The following is a 21,968-nucleotide window of genomic DNA, read 5'->3' on the forward strand; positions in this document are numbered from 1 at the left end:
ATAAAGCTGCTTCGGGTCACTTTGGAAGTATACTGTTTAAATGACACATACATCTTAAGAGGACAGAAGCTGCGCTCCAGTCCTTAGGACTGGGGTGTGGCTTTGTCGTGGCTTCCGTCCTCTTAGGGCATATGCATCATTTAAATAGTATACCTCCAAAGTGACCCGAAGCACCTTTATTTTGGCCGATCTGTTCAGGCCCTTATTGTAGACAAAGTTAAACATTTCCAGTAAATCTCCCACTGTCCTACTCTCAATTATGATATTTTTCTTTTACTCAAAAGATGAAAAATAAAGCCAGATTAAGTTCATGTGGTATATAAACCTCCAACCTATACATCTCAGACTTATACCTATAATCATAAACAAGCCCCACTGAGTTGAATGGGGCATAATTACACCACACACATTTATTTCAGAGAAAGTCTCACTGAAAGTCTAAACACCCTAAAAGTACCAGATCCTGTCTGAGTTTGAAGGCTAAGCAGGGTCAGCCTTGGTTAGTACTTTGATGGACACAGCCAAGGAACACCAGGTGCTGTAGCATATATTTCAGAGGAAGGAAATGGCAAAAGAGCCTCTGACTATTTCGTGCTTAAGAAAATCATATGTTTAAGAAAATCCTATGTCACACACACACAGAGACACAGGTCCCACTGAATTCAATGGAGCTTATCTCTGTGTAGATTTGCACTCTTAGTCTGCATTCACACTGCAGAAATAATGCAGTTTGACACCCCTTTAACTGCCATGACTCAATGCTGCGGAATTCTGGGATTTGTAGTTTTGTGATATATTTAGCCTTTTTTGTCAGGGAGCTCTGATGCCACAATAGATTAAACTTCCCATAATTCCATAGCCTTGAGCCATGGCAGTTAAAGTGGTGTCAAATCAGATTATTTCTGCAGTGCAGATGCAGCCTTAGGTTATGTATTTTTGGGAACAGTCATCTAAAAAAAATTACAGCTTTGATTTCAGATTTGATTGGAATTATTGCTCCCTTTGATTTATATTATATTCATAGACTTAACTATGGTAATAATTTTATGTGACCAATGCATTGCTAAATATTAAGCATTATTTGAGGGGGGAAATATAGCAATCGAAATCATTCAACTCTGCTTCACTGTTCATATTTTGTTAAGAACAGAAGTGTTTCATTCGATTTAGGCAGGAATACCAGGATCACCTTCTACAAACCCAAATCCTTTTTTTCCTAAAAAGCAGGGAAGTTCAGAAGTAGAAAGCTCAGAAGGGAAAAGAAAATAGGGAAAAGAGAAGATTGAAGGGGATAACCAGAATGGGTTTAAGTTACATACTTAAACCTGATCGCTGATATTCATATCCTCTCCACCTCTGGCCTATCACATCAGCTTCTGCAAGAAAAAGAATAACATAATCATGTATTAGTACAGGCTGAAGTGGAAAGATTCCTCAAAGAGACATTTCAATATAGCATGCCCTCAAAATTTCCCATATCATATTTTTACTCCAACAATACAGTCAACTATACCATTGCAGCTTCTCACTCACCTCTTAAACAGATTACCAAAGAATTTAAATTAATTTGGTAAGAAACTGACTCAAGAAAGTGGTGGTCAGAGCACATCTTGATGCAACACACAGTTCTCTACAGAATATAAAGACATAGTCATACAATAACATTTAAATATTCCAAACAATGCTGAGGTAAACTATGGTCCAAAACACACTGCAGAAATAATTCAGTTTGAGACTGCTTTAACTGCCCTGGTTCAGTGCTATGGAATTCTGGGAACTGAAACATTTAGCCTTCTCTGTCAGAGCGCTTTTGTGCCACAACAAACTACAAGTCCCAGGATTCCCTAGCACTGAGCCAGGGCAGTTAAAGTGGTCTCGAACTGGATTATTTCTGCAGTGTGTTTCGTGTCTATGTTAAATATCAGTTCTTGAGAACTACTGAAATTAGTGGTACAGTGCACCAGCTCAGACAAAGCACACATACTATCATCCTGGAGTTGTACCAATTAAGCACACAGATGGATAAATCAGATCAACGAATTGTTCAGTTCCTCATAGAATCACAGAATCGTAGAGTTGGAAGAGACCACAAGGGCCATCCAGTCCAACCCCCTGCCATGCAGGAAATCACAATCAAAGCATCCCCGACAGATGGCCATCCAGCCTCTGTTTGAAGACCTCTAAGGAAGGAGACTCCACTACACTTCGAGGGAGTTTGTTCCACTGTCGAACAGCCCTTACTGTCAGGAAGTTCCTCCTAATGTTGAGGTGGAATCTCTTTTCCTGCAGCTTGCATCCATTGCTCCGGGTTCTGTTTTCTGGAGCAGCAGAAAACAAGCTTGCTCCCTCCTCAATATGACATCCCTTCAAATATTTAAACAGGGCTATCATATCACCTCTTAACCTTCTCTTCTCCAGGCTAAACATCCCCAGCTCCCTAAGGCGTTCCTCATAGGGCATGGTTTCCAGACCCTTCACCATTTTAGTCGCCCTCCTTTGGACACGCTCCAGTTTCTCAATGTCCTTTTTGAATTGTGGTGCCCAGAACTGCACACAGTATTCAAGGTGGGGCCTGACCAAAGCAGAATAGAGTGGCACTATTACTTCCCTGGATCTAGACACTATACTTCTATTGATGCAGCCTAAAATCGTATTGGCCTTGTTAGCTGCCTCATCACACTGTTGACTCATGTTCAACTTGTGGTCTACTTGGACTCCTAGATCCCTTTCACCCGTAGTTTCATTCAGCCAGGTGTCCCCCATCCTATATCTGTGCTTTTCATTTTTCCGCCCTAAGTGCAGTACCTTACATTTCTCCGTGTTGAATTTCATTGTTAGCTTTGGCCCAGTTTTCTAGTCTGTTCAGGTTATTTTGAATCTTGATCCTGTCCTCTGGAGTATTAGCTACTCCTGCTATTTTGGTGTCATCTGCAAATTTGATAAGTATTCCCCCAATTTTGTCCTCCAAGTCATTGATAAAGATGTTGAATAGAACTGTTGAAAAGGACAGAGCCTTGTGGGACCCCACTGGTCACTTCTCTCCAGGATGAAAAGGAGCCATTGTTGAGCACCCTTTGCGTTCAGTCAGTCAACCAATTACAAATCCATGTAACAGTTGCCTTGTCTAGCCCACATTTTACAAGCTTGTTTGCAAGAATATCGGGGGGAACTTTGTCAAAGGCCTTACTGAGATCAAGATATACGATATCCACAGCATTCCCTTCATCTAACATGTCTAGAAAGTTAGCATGTCAGAGCACAAGTCCTAGCTTGGCTTTATTTCCTATTTGTTCCTCCCCCCCCCCCCCAACAAAGAATGTTATCCTTCTAGTATGCAGTCTTCCACTCTTTCTGTTTCCCTCCACCTTTTCAAGCAAGATTGTCTTTTCTAATGAGTTGCAGCTTTTCGTGATGTGGACAAAGTACGACAGCCTCAATTTGATCATCTTGGCTTCTAGGGAGATTTCCAGGAAAACATGATAGGGAGTCTTGGCGGTGTCTCATTCACAGGGTCACCAAGAGTCAGGATCAACTTGAAGGGAGTTAACAACACCAACAAATGACCCTTCAAAGTCATCTGAGCATTCAAGCTGGATTGCTGGGAAGGAGATCTTCTGGGGACCCTAATTCAGAACTTGCTTTTAGCCATCAGTCACTGGGATTCAGCTAGATGGACCACTGGTCTAACTTTGTATTAGATATAAAAACTGAAATACTAGCCTGAGTCAGCTCATCACTCTCTCTTTTAACAGAAACAACACAGAGACCATAGAGAAATTTGGAAGCAAGCTATCGTCTATTAATTCCAGGGCTGTGCTTCCATTCAGAAGAGTGAGGCAACTGTCTCAGGCAGAAGAACAGTCTCTATTTTCCTCCATTGGAACAGAAAGTTATATGTAATCCATATGGTCTGCCTTGTGTGCCCTAAATTGGCCTAATACCCTGAGACATAATAGATGAAATATTTTCCCATAATCTGTACTGAAGTAAGGTCCCATTAAGCTATCTTTAGGCAATTTTAAGGCCTCTCATGCTGGTGAATATATACATGGAAAACAAATTGGGCCAGTGAACCATTTTTTTGCTGTTTTTTTTTTTTCATTTGCCAGGTGCTTATGAATTATATTTGACATTACATTCAGGAAGAAAAGCTACCATGTCATATTCCCTACTTAAAATTGTTTTACATACTTGTGACACCTGTACAGGATTTCATGCATGCCTCTTCATGTTCAAAGTTATTCTTGTTGCCATCACAGCCTCCATAGGTGAAACGATCACATTTTTCAGTAAATGGGTTGTAATACCAGCGAGGTATACTGTCTTCACATAGTCCCGTATCTGGCATATCCACACAGTGAGCTGCCAAAAGAGGTTACATAGGGTGAAAATTCCAGTTAATATTACCTGTCTGACCACAATCAAATACTTCATGACGTTACAATCAAAAATTTCATGAAGCCAAAGAAATGGGCTGCTATCTATTTTGCACAGCTGTTTTCAACAATTCATTTTTAAACAGCTGCTTGTACTTAGCTTTATTTGTTTCACTGCTTTTTTAAAAAAGTATTTTTAATAAGCAAAGATTCATATTCCATAGTAAAAGCCAAAAAAGAGCAGGGTTCAGCATGCTATTTAACATCTACATGAAAGTTTTGGAATAAAGTATCACCAGTATGATTATGATACCCAGCTCCATTATTCCTTTCTGCCTAATTCCAAGGAAGATGTTCTTGTGCTAAACTGGTGCGTGGTAGTTGTGATGGACTGGATGAGGGCAAACAAATTGAAGCTTAATCCAGACAAGGCAGAGGCACTTCTGGTCAGTCAAAAGATAGAACTGAGAATAAGGATTCAGCCTGTGTTGGATGGTTTTACACTCTCCCTGAAAACACAGGTTTGCAATTTGGGGGTACTTCTGGATTCAGCTCCAGGTTTAGCCAGGGATGAAGAGTGCTATTTCACAGTTAAAATTAGTGCACCAACTGTGCCCATTCCTGGAGAAGTCAGATCTGGTCATGGTTTGTTGGAGACAATTTCTGAATTGTCTCCAACACAATATAACAAATAAAAAGCCCTAGCCTCCTCTTGAGCTTGCTGTAGCAGATGGGGATCAATCAATTCACTTAGCACATGTACAATAGAAGATACATTTCTAAATCCTTCCTATCTCCAGGCTTTGGGCTCAGAAGAGGAACTGACTTCACAAAAGGTCCTGAAGTGGCGAAACCCTACCTCTCAAGGGACAGGCCAGGTGACTACAAATTTCGGATTGGGTAACAGTGGCAGCTAAAATATGCAGAACCCTGACAGTTAATTTGCTTTTGTGACAATTTCCAGAATGATTAAGCTCTATGGATTTACTGAGGTTAATGCTATAAAGAGCCTTGCTCTATTTTAAATGCTTTATTCTTTTTTCCTTGTTCTACAAATAATAGTGTCTGTAATCCCTTTGTTCTGGCAAACCTGTCACTTGTCTCTTCTTAGATCCTTTAATTATAAATACATTGATAATAAAGATGTTGCAGGGTTATTGGTAGTTTTTGTAATGAACATCAACACCAGAAGTTTCCTTCTTTGGAGGTCTTTAAACAGAGGCTGGGTGGCCATCTGTCAGGAATGCTTTGATTGTGAGTTCCTACATGGCAGGGGTTGGACTGAATGGCCCTTGTGATCTCTTCCAACTCGATGGTTCTATGATTCTGTGATCAAATTCATTGGCCAGGAAAATAGCTTTTATTGTTCAAATAAAGTCATGTTTTAAAAACAAAAATCAGACTTATTTGGCTAGAGAATTGGCTAAATATTTGACTAGTCTGCTCAGCCCCTCTTATTGATCAAAATGGTACATGTTCATAACTTGGAATTCATGCTAATGATTGTTTCCAAGAGGCCTTCTGTGCTGATGTATGTTCATGTCTAATCTGAGCAGCAGGACCTCATTCAAACAAAACTGAAACTGGATTTCAGTTATCTTCTTCAGCCTTTGTTGTATATTTGAGGAGATGTAAAAGTAGATTTAAAAAACAAACAAACAAGCGGCTATTCGTAATTTTGTCTCAAATATTACCTCTTAATAAACATTAATGAGAGACGTACCTTGGCTGACAGTAACATTGATCCTGCGTAATTTATTGAATCCTTGAACATCTGCAAGAAACAAAGGAGGGTTGGCTTTTTTGGTTGTGAGTGCAAAGTTTTATGGTAGTGGGCTGACTAGCTAACAGAATCATATAATCACAGAAGAGAATTGTAGAATTATAGAGGGCCATCAAGTCCAACCACCTGCTATGCAGAAAACTCTTCTCCAGATGATTTCTGATCCTGACTGTCGTTTTGTTAGCTCCTTACTTTTACCTTCCCCACCCACTTCCTTGCCTGTTTCCGCTCATAAGAATATCAGATGACTATAGGCACAACTATGTATATGTCATACTTAAAACAAATGGTAATGTCATCATGCAGTTAATCCAACATCTGTGCAAGTAAAATAGGATTCTGAGTTGCACATGAATTATGCAGAACTGAGCAAATGTGGATATTCCATGTCATTTTGTACCACATTCTATGTGTCAGTTTTTGCTGTTTTGCACAGTAACTTTTCCTGGTTTTGTCAGTTGCAAGAAACTGCAGGTTACGGAAACCCACTGATAGAAGATTTCTATACTGATATTCAAAAAAGTTCATATATTTACATAAGAATATATGATGAGCCCTGCTGGATAAGAGCAAAAGCCTATCTAGTCCAGCATTGTGTTCCTACAGTGGCCAACAGGATGCCTCTGGTTACAGCCTCCCTTAGTAAATCCCAATTCCCATACTATCCAAATACAATGTCATGTACAAGAATATCTGCATAAGCCAGACAATATACAGTACCAAATACAGCCAGCAATGATCACCAAGGATTCCATGGATAAAAATGGAAAGAAACTGGTGATTCTGGCTGCATTGGCATGTTATCCAGTTTACACTGATATTTATCCATAAGAGATCCTAGAGTAAGAAATGGGAGGTATCATGCGAAGAGAAGGGGGAAAGTGTTTGATTTGCATGCATGAACCAATACTAGGCCTTACAGAGTTGACTGTGACACCTATATGGATCAATTAAAATAATAATTGACAATGAAAGACAAGTTGATGCATTGTATTTTTAAAAGTCTTAGTTGGATTCATTGGGCAGGTGGGGAAATAGTTCTAGCAAAAAAGGATACCTAATCTTCTGTAACAGCCTTGGACAGTGGATGTATAGGGATCTACTGGTAGGTCTGACTGATTAGCAGCAAACAAGTATATATTTTTAGTTCCCAATTATTTTACAATAGTAGGGGCTGGATGACCCCCTTCTTGACCTCAGTTATATTGCTGAATTAAAGAAAGCTTTGAGAAATGAGGGATGGATTTCTTTTTTCCCCCTTTTAGTTCTATGTACATACAATATGTACCAAACAGTAGTGGTTGGATTTTGGGGCCCACAGTCTTAAATAAAATTCAGCAACACAAGAATCACTTTCACAATCTGTGTGCTATTAATGCCGCTTTGATGAAGGAGTGAGGTTTGGAAGTAGAAGAGAAACTGTAAAGACCCTAAGAAGATTCTAGAATACTAGTGAGAAAACATCATTGCCTCAGTGCAAAGAAGCAAGATCTCTTTTTATCTTTAAGATCTGAGTTTGGAAAAACTATTTTTTTTAGAATACAGCTCCCAGACTTCCTCAGCCGGCATAACCATTGTGCTTAGGGCATTTGGGGAAATTTTAGTCCACAATAACTTTTCCAAGCTCTAAAGGCTACGTATGCAGCTATATTACTATTATTCCTCCTAGCTTAACAGTGTCCACTCTCAATAGCAACAATCTGTTGGGATCAACAAATGGAACTGTGATCCATTTTACTGGAGATGACATCATCGATGACCATCTACTACAAAGCATGCATTCTGCCACCAAGCTATGGATGCATAACATAATTCAGGCCTATTTCTAAATAAAAATGTTCACCTACTTACATGAATCACAGAACTTCTCATCTGACCCATCTGTGCAATCTGGTGTTTCATCACATTCCAGGAAACTGTCAATACAGCAGTCATCTCTACATTTGAAAGAGAAGGGGGGGCAGTTTCCATCGCACACTGTGTGAGGAAAAATAAATTCATCCTTTTGGTTCGCAGCAAAGACAAGGTATCTTTTGTCAATGAGCTTTTTCTTCTGATCAATGTTCTCAAGAAGTGGAGGACAGGATAGTAGCCCATAGACAGTACATTAATGACTGCCCCAAGGAAAGAAGCACAGAGAAAAGGCAAGTGCTTCTCAATGCCAAGAAATTTGTCTCTTTACAATACTGCAAAGCAGAGAGTAAGAGGCAGTCAGAGAGATTTACTAAAAAGCCACAAGTCATCAAGAAATGAAACAGGGGGAGGACAGAACCACAGAAATATGCAGAAACTCCTACCTGGTTCTTGTCGTTTTTCCACAGCACCTGAGTAGAAAGGAGACTATTGTGAGATTACTGTGCTCTGAGATATCCATTTGGCAATCATTGGCTCTCATATAAGAAATCAACAAATCTTGAAAAAATAAATAAAAATACAGGCATAGAACACATTTCCAGATATTTCTACCCTATAAGAACTATAGGGGCAGGACTTCCAGTGGAATGGCAGCGTGAAGATCATCCCTTTAATTATAGCTCCAAGGGGGCAATCACTTGTTGTGGGATCCAGATTAGTCAGTAGGATTTACTGACTGATAGGTAGACTTCCTCCAATAAAGGGGAAGCAGAGGGGCTCATAGTGAGCTCTCAAGCATTCCTCTTCAGTGTCGGAAAAGTGGAGAAAGAGGGACACTAAAGGGAGCAGGGAGACCGGAGAACTATTTTTCAGGCAACAATGCCATAAATATTACTGCTTGCAAAACGTAATTGGGCAGTTTGCTATGTCACTTTATTTTTGAGGTAATCAGTATTATTTACTTGTTACTGCAAAAAAATTCCCATTTTAAGATAGTGTAGGGGAGCAGTTTTTTTAAAAAATGTCAAGGCTTTTAATTTTTTTAAAAAAGTAACATGTCATGAATACATAACTAACTGATTCTTGTAAATAAAAACAAGCACTACGAAATATTAACATGCAGCTTTTTTAAAAGTTTGTTTTTAAAAGCAACATCCTAAGCTCTGTGTAGAATTGCAACTCTCACCATTCCCACCTAATATGGATAAGTACATCACATGAACGCCTGGTGGAGCTGTTCTTCACCCCTATAAATTTTGCTGCATATATCAAGTGACCGAGTCTCTTCAAGTGAATATCTAAAACGAAACACAGGATGTTTTTTTCTGAACAGCATACTACCTTGGACATTCTTGCATGCAAGTTTACATTCCTCTTCTCTCAGGTAATTGTTCTTGTTAGGTTTGCAGCCCCCAAAGGTGAATTTCTGACACTCCATGGTTGCTGGATTGTAGTACCAGCGCGGGAATGCACCACGACATCGACCCACCTTATAAGGAGCCAAGCAGTGATCTAGAATTTAAAAAATAGACGTTATATAGATGAGACACAGGTTAGACTCAGCTTACTCCACAAACCTCAGAATGTCAAAATAATAATATTTCAATGAAAAGACAGTAATAATAAGATCAAAGAATTTACTGAGGCAAAATTCAAGTAGAGAGCCAGTGTAGTGTAATGGTATGAGTGTTGGACTATGACTCTGGAGACCAGAGTTCGAATCCCCAATTGGCCGTGGAAACCTACTGACTAGCCTTGGGCAAGGTACACTTTCTCAGTCTCAGAGGGAGGCAATGGCAAGCCCCCTCTGAACAGATCTTGCCAAGAAAACCCGATGATGGGTTCCCCTTAGGGTCTCTATAAATTGGAGATGAATTTAACGCACACAACAAGAGTATTCATCTTTACATAAAAGGCATTCTCTTAGCAGGGATTTTGACCTGAAGAGAGAGTCTTTCATAAACTATTACCTGGAACAAATTCATTCCCAAATTATACCAGTTGTTACAAAGTAATCCTCCTGAAGACTGGTTCAATATTATTTTAGTGACAAGTATGAATTGTAGAGCATGCTATATAGTCAGTGTACAATGAACTGGTTAAGATTAGCATAAAGTATAATTATACATTATACAGTGTTATATAAAAGTATATAATGACTTAAAGAACAACCCGAGTTCAACCACAATGGAATCACTTTTGGAATCAATACATAGGACCATTACTGCCAGTAAGTTGTAGAACTCTGGCTGGAACACAGACAGCCTGCTTCCAGTCTAGCCCACCATCAGGGAGTCTAGACAGAAAATGGTAACTGCAAGAACGACTTTGCTCATAAAGCTACTGTCTATCCTACAGTGGAGGGAAAGAATCATTTAGCTTTTTAAACATGTGTCACTTCACATGGCCAAAGGAGATTTTAAATATTTTACACACACAAAAATTAAAAATCCAATATAAAATATATTTATTAAACCTACACACATACGCAAAAATGCTGATTTAAAAAACCACCTAAGACATAAGAGGCCATTCCCCCTTCTCACATAAGAGTAAATATTATGATGGCAGTGAATACCAAATCATAAATCCAGGAAAATAAAATAGTCTTTTCCAGATACCAAAAAGGTTTTTAAAAATGGCACCTGGATTTAAAAAAATGGCACAACCATAATTGTTGTTTCTTTTTAAATTAGTGGAAGGAGGAGCATGGAGAAGCTGAACCCTAAGAAACAGCTGTGGAGAAGGGAAGACTGGACACAAGAAGGGTGCACCCAAATATCAGTCTTAGAGACATGAAGTGGTATCAGTGCATTGTTACATTTTCCACCATTGTCCCATTTCCTTGCCTGCATTTCATGAACAAGAGACACTCACAATGCAGTGTCATCTTATGTTTGACTTTATTAAACCACTGAACAGGAACAGAATCAACTTCCAAAAGGAGAATGGTGCAATGTCCCTTCGAGATCACACTTTGTGTCTATCTTACACACAGCAGGGAACTTTCCTGTTTTGCATTACAATTCCCAAAACCCTCCAGTCAACATGGCCAACTGACTAGGAGATTCTGTAACTATAGCCTAATACAGTGTTCCTCATATCTCCCCATTCCTGGCCAGTATGCAGTCACAAAATCAATAAAGGCCAGATTATCAGCTCTTGTTTCTAGCACTGGAAAATGCTTCTTTGAAATGACCCACCTACTGTCTGCTCACGATTTAGTACAGTGACAGTGATGTTGGTCGAGTCCTGCTGTTCAGCAGCATCTGTCACAGTGAGCTGGAAGATGTACATTCCTTCCTGCAGATTTGTGAGTATCATATGGTCATCCTCTTGCTGAAAATAAAACAAAAGGGAGTCAATGTTTTAGACGGTTATAATAGCACTAATTATGCAAGCATTTTAACTATTCCTTGTCTTTAGTTTTTTGTGGGGTTTTTTGGGTTATGTGGCCACGTTCTAGAAGAGTTTATTCCTGATGTTTCGCCAACATCTGAGAATGCTAGAATGAAAGAGAATAAGGTACACACACACACACACACACACACTGTGTGATCCTGGGTAGGGAGGAGTAATTTTCATGTTAATCTGTGTATTGTTCTGCTGTTGAATGCCAAGGCCTGGGGGGGGGCGGATATGCAAAGAGGTTTACTGTTTAATTAGTTATCATTATCTGCTGGGGAAACTTCTGACCTTGGGTGGTTTTCCATTTGCATTTTGCTGGGTCTTTTAGTGTTTTTCAGGACTGGAAGCCAAACTTTGCTAACTTTAAGTGTTTCTTCTTTCCTGTTAAAGTTGTCTTGGTATTTGTGGATTTCAGTGGCTTCCCTGTGCATTCTGACCTGATAGCTGTTGGCATGGTCCACAATTTCAGTGTTACGTTTGGCTACCAGTCCTGAAAACACTAAAATCAAGACCAAGCAAAATGCAAATGATAACCACCCAGGGTCAGAAGTTTTCCCAGGAAACAATGATCACTAATTAAACAGACACTAATCCTCTTGGCATATCCTCCCACCCTGAGCCCTTGTCATTCAACAACAGAACAATACACAGATTAACATGGGTCACACAGTATAATATATAACCCACTCTCTTCCATGTCAGCATTCTCTGAAGATGCCAGCCACAGATGGTGGTGAAACATCAGGAATAAACTCTTCTAGAACATGGCCACATAGCCTGAAAAACCCATAAAAAGCTATGGATGCCGGCCATGAAAGCCTTCCACTTCACATATTCCTTGTCTTTATTCAGAAAAAATTAAATTGTCTCTAGAATGAGCACAGAGGTCCATCTGAAAACTGAGATTTCAGTGTTAATGTACAGGTTCCTGTTATGGCAGGTCACCACAGGAACTGTAAGGGAAGCAAAAAAAAAAAAAAGGTCTATGGTGAACATTTCTCATCAAGGGGAACAACACTGTTCATGAATGGGGAAGTATCTACACATCCAACCTTTCCCACCCTGTTGCTCTCCAGATCTCTTGGGCTACAGTTAGAGCTCCCTTCCTCCCCAGCCAGTAGATGTTGTTCTTTCCTCTATTTAAAGAAAACAAACAAAACAACAAATACAGAATATCCTTTATCGTGTTATTCTAAAGGTGGCTTACCACATTTCATCAACAAAATGTATATTGCCCCATATATAGTGTTAAAGGGAGCAGTCTGCTATGAAGGGTAATATGAGTTTCTAAGGAACATGTCTTTCTCTTGCCTGTGCAGTATGGAGTCCAAGACATTCACAATCTTGATCCTTGGCAAGGAATCCTAGATACTCATCCTGATCATGAAATCTTCCCCCACTTACTATCTGATCAGATAAGAATGACTTCCTGTTTGGCTCTATTTAGTGAGTGTGGGGGTATACTACTCCCCACCAGTCCTTTTTTTCCTGGTTTTCAGATGAATACACTTTTGTATATCTTGGGGGGGAGGGGGTCTACAAGTACAGTAGGCCCTTGGTTTGATCCCAGGACCATCTGTGGATGCCAAAATCCATTGATGCTGAAGTCCCATAAATACAATGGCATAGTAAAATGGTGTCCCTTATATAAAACGGCAAAATCAAGGATTGCATTTTGGAGAGTGTGTGTGTGTGTGTGTGTGTGTGTATGTATGTGTGTGTGTGTGTTGGACATTTTTCAAGCTGTGGATGCTTAAATCCACGGATAAAGAATCCCTGAATACCGATGGTCAATTGTATCCAGAAAGTACTGCCATATTTCTAAGTGGTCTCACTTCACTGCCAATTTGATAAATATGTGATTACTCAAGTTTGGTTTGAGAATAAATGATACAGATTTGTTAAAAAATATTAATATGTGAAGCACTGCTGAAACCTCAGAATACTTTAATGTTATAAAATAGTGTGCATGTGTCCTTTTGTGTATTTAAATGTATTTAAATGTTATGCATTTGTATCTACAGCTCCAAATAATGTTATCTGATTTAGCACATTAAAATATTCAAACACATTAAAAATTTATGTAGAAATTATTTTATTAGAATATGTGTTATAATGTAAACAAAATGTCATATAGGGCCCGTACAGACAGGCCAAAATAAAGCTGCTTCGGGTCACTTTGGAGGTATGCTGTTTAAATGACACACACATCTTAAAAGTCTAGAAGCTGCACCAATGCTGATGGCTTTGGAACAGCTTCTGGCCTTTTAGGACACATGCAGCATTTAAACAGCATACCTCCAAAGTGACCTGAAGCAGCTTTATTTTGGCCTGTCTGTATGGGCTCATAGTTCCCTTAAATTTAACACAATAAACCCGTCATGCCTGAAAGAACAGTTTTTTTAAAAATACAAATACCTAAAGAAAGTCAAATACCTAATGTATCTTTTAACCTTTAGGGCACATACCTAAAAAGAGCTGTACCTAATATTAAACTTTAACAATTTACCTTTCTTTTGTTGAGATAAAATGGACTACCTTCCGCTTCATTCACTTATTCTTGAAACTACTTATCAGTTTCATTTGAGGTTGATAAATATTTGATCCTGTACAACTAGCTGAACATTCTGTTTCACTGGGCACAAACAACTTAACACATATTATTTTGACTACCTGTATTTGTGACTGAAGAGATTCTGAATATCCTAAAGGCACAATATCTATCTGAAGCTAACAAGGTCAGTTCAGGTTAACACTTGGATGGGAGGCTGCCAACAAATACCAGGTGTTGTATAGGCTATATTTCAGAGGAAGAAACAGGTAAAATTACCTCTGAGTATTCTTTGCCTAAGAAAACCCTATGAAATTCAATGGCTGCCATAAGTTGACAGGCAAATTGAAGGCACATGCACAAACATTTCTGACTGATTGTGGGGCAGAATATTTTGCAAATTAGAAACAAACTTAACAATGCATTCATCTGTTAGTCTTTCTCTGAGCACTAGGATTTGTCAATGCTTGTCTATTTAGAAGAATACATAGAAGTTAATAACTTATATTTAGCCCATCTAGCATGACTGATTGCAATGAAACAGCCTAGAAAATTATGAATAAATATTTTATGTGTGTGTACACACACAATGTGAAAACATTTCCATGGAAAACTACAGAATTTGAAAAATTATGTGGAAAAACCTCTACCTCACATCTCTATGTACGTGTGTCCCGTAAACTGTAATCCAACAATATTTTTTCTGGTCTGCCCTGAAGGGGCCACACCTGAACATAAGAACCAGGTCCACAATGCCCACTCTTGGATCCTATGTGCATGTTACACAGACCCTATTCAGGCTACAATGTCTAAATAAAGGCCTGTAAGTGAAAAACACAAGTGATAAACACAATTCATTGATTCACACATTATGGTGGCATTGTGTCTCATTTATGCCATCAGAACGTTATAGCTTCATATTCATTCTGTGTCATCAGAATCTGTAACCATTTCTGGGGCAGGTAAGTGACATTATACAACAATTTAGGGCAGGAAACAAAGGCACTGGACTTAATAAGGTGGCCTGATTGGCCCCACAAGCTACGATTTGCATAGGTCATGACCAAAAAAGAAAGCTGCCACAGTCCAATCTGTACCTAAGTCTCACCAAGATCATCGTTTTATCATTCTTTCTCTTGAACTAATGCTAAAACAGTCTTAGGCTGCAATCCTAACTCACCAAGATGTCTGAGACCCAGCTGAGCTGATCCCTTCTAGGCCAAGGATATTAGAAATTACTTACATCTACTTTGGCCCTCATTTAATTTTATGCTGCTCTGATGGTTGCATCCCTGGGCTGCAGGAGTTGGATCTGGCATGATCTCCTCCTCCAATTTTTCTCAGGCAGCAGAAGGCAGGTTACACTGATATAAAGGCAATTCACCCAGCACAAGTGTCTTCTGCCTATTCTCAATTTCCTACAGCCTAATCTTTTGAGTTAGGCTCCAGACCTTGTTTTTACTAGCCTCAAATCGACGCCGACTCACGGCGACCTTGTGGATGAGAAACCTCCAAGACTCCCTATCCTCCACTGCTCTGCTCAGGCCTTGCAAACCCATACCTGTCCCCCCCCCCCCCCCCCGATTGAGACCATTCATCTGGCATGCAATCTTTCTCTCCTTCTTCTACCCTTTCCTAGCATTATTGTTTTTTTCCCCTAGTGATCCATGCTTTCTCATTATATGGCCAAAGCATGATAGCTTCTATATGATCATCTTGGCTTCCAAGGAGATTTGTGGTTTGATCTGTTCAAGGACCCATTTGTTTGTCCTTTTGGCTGTCCGCGGTATCCTGAGCATTCTTCTCCAGCACCACATCTCTAATGCATTGGTTTTCTTTCTGGCTGCTTCTTTTGCTGTCCAGCTATCTCATGCATACATGGTGATGGGGAATACAATGGCCTAAACAATTGTGACTTCAGTCCTCATTTGTATATCTTTACTCTTCAGGATTTTTTCTAGTTCATTCCTAGCTATCCTACCCATTCCTAGTCTTCTTCTTATTTCTTGACTGCAGTCACCAGGTATGGGAATTCTTTGACTATTTCAATTTCCTCATTGTCTAGATTGAATTTATGTATTTCTTGTGGTCATTATTTTGTTTTCTTTAGGTTCAGCATTAATCCTGCCTTTGCACTTTCATCTTTGACCTTCCTCAGTAACTGTTCCAGGTCTGTGATATCTTCTGCCAGTATTATTGTGTCATCTACATACCTTAGGTTGTTGATGTTCCTTCCTCCTATTTTCACTCCTCCTTCTTCTGAGTCTAACTCTGCTTTTCTTGTAATGTTTTCAGCATATAAATTGAACAAACAGGGTGATAAGATGCAGCTTTGCCTGACACCTTTACCTATTGGAAACCACTCTGTTTCTCCAAATTCAGTTCTGACAGTGGCCTCTTGTCCTTGGTACCGATTTCTCATCAGGACTATCGAACATATTGGTACCCAACAGGAGTTAAATGCTGTTGTATTTCTATTCTGATAGACAGAGGTGGGAAATGACTTGTTACAAGTACAAGTGTTCCTTGTAATGCTTTACTTGGAGGGTAATAAGGGCATACTGACACTCCTTTCAAGTAACACAGCAACTGGTAATGTAGATGCGGAGGCCTTGAAAACAAGAATCTGGATTCAGACTAAGCTTAGAAAATATGAAGCATACTTTCTTGCACTCCCTCTCAGTCTATCATAAGTCCTGAATTTGTCTGTGATTAGGGCATTCTGAACTCCTGGCCTAGATCAAGAAACAGATCTGTCACAAATACTATATTGTAGGGGACATAAGATTCATTCAGCTCTTCTGAAATAGCCTACATATGCACACAATGACCTGTAAAGAGCCTGAGGACATATAGTTTATTCATCTGTAACAGTGGTTCCTAAACTTAGTCCTCCAGAATGTTTTGACTCCAAATCTTAGAAGCCTCAGCCAGCTTGGCCAACAGGAATTGGCCAACAGTCGGTAATGGGCTGGATGAGGGAAAACAAACTCAGTTTGAATCCAGAGAAAACGGAAGTACTGTTGATAGGCTCCCCAGGCCTGGGGAAGGAAATTTGTCCACCTGTCCTGAATGGGGTCACACTTCCCCTGAAGGACGAAGTTCGCAGTTTAGGAGTACTTCTGGACTTGTCCCTGCAATTGACATCTCAAGTGGATGCGACGGTCAGAAGTGCTTGCTATCAATTTCAGTTGATACGCCAACTGCGACCCTACCTGGGCCAAAGGGACCTTGAAACGGTGGTACATGCTCTGGTAACCTCTCGCTTGGATTTCTGTAATGCGCTCTACATGGGGCAGCCCTTGTACCAAGCCCGGAAGCTTCAGTTAGTACAAAATATGGCGGCCAGATTGGTCACCGGTGCTTCCAGGTTTGACCAGATAACACCTATTCTGAAAGATCTGCACTGGCTGCCTATTCGCTTCCGAGCACAATACAAGGTATTGGTTATTACCTATAAAGCCCTACATGGCTTGAGCCCGAGTTACTTGAGGGACTGCATCTCCCCATATAATCCGCCCCGCACACTCAGAACATCCAGGAAGAATTTGCTGGAAATTCCACCTTCTAAATATGTTATTACTTCGCAGATGGCCTTCTCAGTAGCGGCCCCACAAATCTGGAATAGTCTTCCTGATGAGCTCCGTATTATCACCCTCCTGGAAACATTTAAAAAGAGGCTTAAAACCTTCCTCTTCTGTCAAGCCTTCCCCCGTGGAAAATGAAGCTGTGTACTCTGATCCCATTGACCAGGGGTAGGCAACCTTTTTGAGCTGGGGGCCAGGTTGGTGTCCCCCAGACAACAGGGGGGGGGAGCTAAAAATAAATAATTAAATAATTAAATAATTAAATAATATAGGACAACATTTTCAAATGTAGGACACGTTTTTTAAATGGAGGACATGCCAAAAAAATTGATGATTTTTTAAAAATGTTAATATAAATGCATGTTTCTTAGGCGTGAACAAAATGGAGGACATTTGGGCATTATTTCTAGACAGATGGCAGAAATGGACTTCCCTTTCTGGCCAACCCCCCCTCCCCCCATTCCAAACAGCACATTTGGGTATTGAACATGGCTTTACTTAACATGGCCTCTTGCATATTTCACAGGCTTATTGCATAACCAAACTCTTCGGGTTTCACACTGAACATGGGTTCACATGGCTATGCATATTGAACATGTCAAGGTGGTTTCAGAGTTCTTGCACCAAGTGTACTTCTCAGAAGTGTGTAATTGGTCAAGGGGCTGTGGTTTTTCTTCACTGCGCATGAGTTTGTAAAAATCACAGCAATTTACATTGGCCGTGCCTCTGAAGCTGGCTCATATCAATATCATCATTATGATTCTATGAACCAAAAACACACAGAAAAGGCACTTTGGAAAGTCACACTCTCTTGGTTTCAGAAACAGTGCGTGCATGCCTCTCAAGCTGACTCATCTCATCATCATCATCATCATCATCATCATCATCATCACACTATCACTGTCAAAACAAGGGAGACTTGTTAGCATTAAAAACACACTTTGGAAGGTGACACTCTCTCGGCTTCTGAAACAGTGCCTGCATGCCTCTCAAGCTGACTCATATCATCATCATCATCACCACCACCACCACCACCACCACCACCACCACCACACTGGCATTGTCAAAGCAAGGGAGACTTGTTAGCGCTTAAAGCACACAAAATAAAATTTAAAAAAACCTTGAGGCCTCTGGCCACTCACCACCTCCTCCTTCTGCTCCCCCTCCTCCTCTTCCTTCTTCTCCTCCCCCCTCCTCCATGCGCGGCGCGGCCTGGGGCGGGGCGGAGGAGGCAGAGGAGAAGAAGGTGGGCAGCACAGGGCAACGCAGGGAGGGCGGCGCGGGGCTTCCCCTTTTGCCTCCTCTGCCCCAGGCTGCGCGGCCCTCCTCTTCCTCCTCCGCGCAGTGGAGGATGAGGAGGAGGGCAGCCAGTCATGCGGCCCAGGAGGAGGTGGAGGAGGAGGTGGCAGGACCGGGCTGGGGCCGGTCCTGCCGCCTCTGCGGGCCGCCTCCGGCCCGCAGGCCGGGTGTTGCCGACCCCTGCCATTGACTCTCTACCTCACCCTATTGATTGATTGAATTATTGTTTTTAGATTTGTATATTGTATTTAGTACTCTTGGTTTTATCTATTTTATGATGTGTTTTGTAATTGGTTTTAAACTCTATGTAAACCGCTCTGATCTTTTGGAAAAGCGGTATACAAATAAAATTTATTATTATTATTATTATTATTATTATTATTATTATTATTATTATTATTGGAGCTGAAGTCTAAAACATCTGGAACACAAATGTTTGGAGACCACTGATCTATAAGCTCATTCAGATCTTCTGAAATCTGCTCCCATGCTGACTCATCCATTATAATACATCTTTTGAAGAAGGAGAAAGCTACCTATATTTGAATCCATCAAACATTCAAAACTATAGAACAGTCCACAATCTTGACTCTTTTCAAGCATCATCAATTTTTTATACTATTTTCGTTTTCATTTTCCTGAAACTGAAATACAAATTCAGGAAGAAATTTCTTTTCTAGCTTTCTCTTCACACCACTATGATATTATCTCCACACTTAATTTTACTACTTGTTTCTCCAAGTACAGAAGTATAGAGATCACCATATTATTACTAAAATCTTTGACAAATTCAATTGGAGCAAGAGTAATTGGAAAGATCACAATATCAAAAAGTACCTCTTTGATTTGCATAACCCTTAAGTCATATTTCATCCTAAAACAATCTACTACATAGGAAAACAGTACCTTTGGAAAAGGCAACCATTTCAATATCATTTATGATGATACAAAATATCTGTGATCATCTTGTAGCTAGTGAACAACAATATATGGCAAAAATCAATAATATTAAGTGGGAACAGCGCAAATGATTCACAGGCCGTTTTCAAAATACAAATAAGAAGAAAGGCATTATTGCCTGGCTTGTCTGACACTGTTAAATAATGACTTTCAAAATAAAATAAAGACTTGTTCAATTTAGAAATGAGAATAATAGGACTGCCATTTTTGCAACTGCACAACAAAAAAATATCAATGCAGAAACACAGCAGGAGAGGAGAAATGTGACATATAAGAAATAAAAGACAGAATTCAGGCCTGCTAGCAATATAGCTAGAATATACAATGTGCAGTGCCTCTCAATATATGACATAGAAACTCAAAATTAAGCCCTGCTTAGTACAGTTGTATTAATCCCCAGATTACTGGTTTGTACAGGATTGCAGGCATTGCATAATATACAGCAGAACCTGAGTTGTGTACAGGCCATTTACATGTGGTAATGATATAAAACTGAAAGTTCCTCAGGAAACTTGGGAATCAGGAAGTTTTCAGTTCCAGTGGTTTAGCCCACAGGGAAGTTAGAATTTCTGGTTAAGCAGAAGTCCCCTGCCTCACCACTAAGAAAAGGAAATCTGGAAATCCCGGTGCTGTACCAAAAGCACTGCGAAGTTGTTTAGTTTTCCTTCTAAATATATGAAGGTGCTTTTTACAGGTGTCAGACCAGTGCTCTGCCATGACTAGATCTGTCTCCTCAAGGCTGGCAGTACCTCTGCAGGTCCTTAAGCCTTCTCAAATCTTTTAACAGAGATATGGAGATGGCAGGAATTGAGTCTGGGACCTTATGCATGCAAAATGTGTTTATTTTTTTCATTTCTTTTATTCATTTATATTCCACCCTTTTCCCAGTGTTTCCCAAACTCTGGCCTTCTAGGTATTTGGGGCCTCAGTTTTCAGAATCCCATGACACTGGCCAAGAGGGCTGAGGCTTCTGAAAGATGGAGTCCAAAACACCTGGAGGACCAGAGTTTATAACTGCAACAAAGACACTCAAGGAAGTTTAAAGGTAAAGGTTTCCCCTTGACATGAATGTCTAGTCGTAACTAATTGTAGGGGGCAGTGTTCATCTCCATTACTAAGCTGAAGAGCCAGCATTATCCAAAAGACCATTACAGTGGTCATGTGGCCAGCATGACTGTACGAAACGCTGTTACCTTCCCAATGAAATTGTATCTGTTTATCTACTTGCATTTGCATGCTTTCTAACTGCTACGCTGACAGAAGCTGGGACTAGTGGTGGTAGCTCACTCTGTCACACGGCACTTGGGCCTCGAACTGCCGACCTTCCAACCTTACGAACATCAAAATTGGCATCTTAACCATTAAGCCATTGAGTCCCCAAGGAAGTTTACAACTTATTAAAAACTATTCAGTTTTTAACAGTATATAAAAACAGCAATAAAAAAGTGTATAAGTGTGTGTGTGTGTGTGTGTGTGTGTGTATACAAGTTAATTTTTTAGAAATTGAACAATTTGTGAAGCTATTAATGTTCATTAAAACACTAGATCAAAAATCAACCAAAGAAGCACATCATACCATTAAAAGCCCACTACAGTAAATTTCTACATGTAGAAATTACTTGCCATCAGAAGGACAGTGAGGAGGGAACCATACTAGTCTCCCTGGGTGGAATTGGTAATTCTAAAGTCTAGGAGCAGCCACCAAGAAGGTCCTCTCTCTCTTGTTCTCTCCAAACAAGCATGAAAAGGTGGTGGGACAGAGTAAACGGCTTCTCTTGAAGATCTTAGATACAGGGTTTTATAGGTCATCACTATGGTGTTCACCACTACTGACCATTTGGACTACTTGTACAGTGTGCCCGCATTATACATGGGCGCACTATACGTGGCTTTGAGTGTACGCACTCAAGCCGCGGGGAGCACATGGAGCGCAAGGGGCAACACGTCCCATTCAGATGAATGGGGTGCATGCCCGTGCTGCCCTATGCACTCCTGTGCCGCCGTGCGCACGAGCCCCATTCAAATGGATGGAGCTCCAGCATAGGCGAAATTCACCTTACATGGGGGGTGGGGCAGAACGGATCCCCTGCATAAGGCGAGTTTCCACTGTACATTTAACAGCAGTGATGAATTTATATCTGCAATTATTG

At 40.2% G+C, this 21,968-nt stretch overlaps 1 protein-coding gene across 1 annotated transcript in view; it reads right to left on the reverse strand.

The window, feature by feature from the left end:
• The window catches only part of SPINT1 (serine peptidase inhibitor, Kunitz type 1), a 59,720-nt gene that overhangs the window by 2,811 nt on the left and 34,941 nt on the right, over positions 1-21,968 (reverse strand). Inside the window, exons 3-9 of the mRNA XM_089523155.1 lie at positions 11,217-11,352; positions 9,355-9,525; positions 8,457-8,483; positions 8,011-8,136; positions 6,100-6,150; positions 4,192-4,362; positions 1,320-1,376 (exon numbers count right to left, since the gene is read on the reverse strand). Coding sequence (XP_089379281.1) covers positions 1,320-1,376; positions 4,192-4,362; positions 6,100-6,150; positions 8,011-8,136; positions 8,457-8,483; positions 9,355-9,525; positions 11,217-11,352 — 739 coding nt within the window. The remainder of the gene's footprint in view (positions 1-1,319; positions 1,377-4,191; positions 4,363-6,099; positions 6,151-8,010; positions 8,137-8,456; positions 8,484-9,354; positions 9,526-11,216; positions 11,353-21,968) is intronic.

The sequence above is a fragment of the Sceloporus occidentalis genome, unplaced genomic scaffold (assembly GCF_023333645.1).
Source record: "Sceloporus occidentalis isolate IW3139 unplaced genomic scaffold, rSceOcc1.0.p SCAF_4, whole genome shotgun sequence".
Taxonomy (NCBI): Eukaryota; Metazoa; Chordata; class Lepidosauria; order Squamata; family Phrynosomatidae; genus Sceloporus; species Sceloporus occidentalis.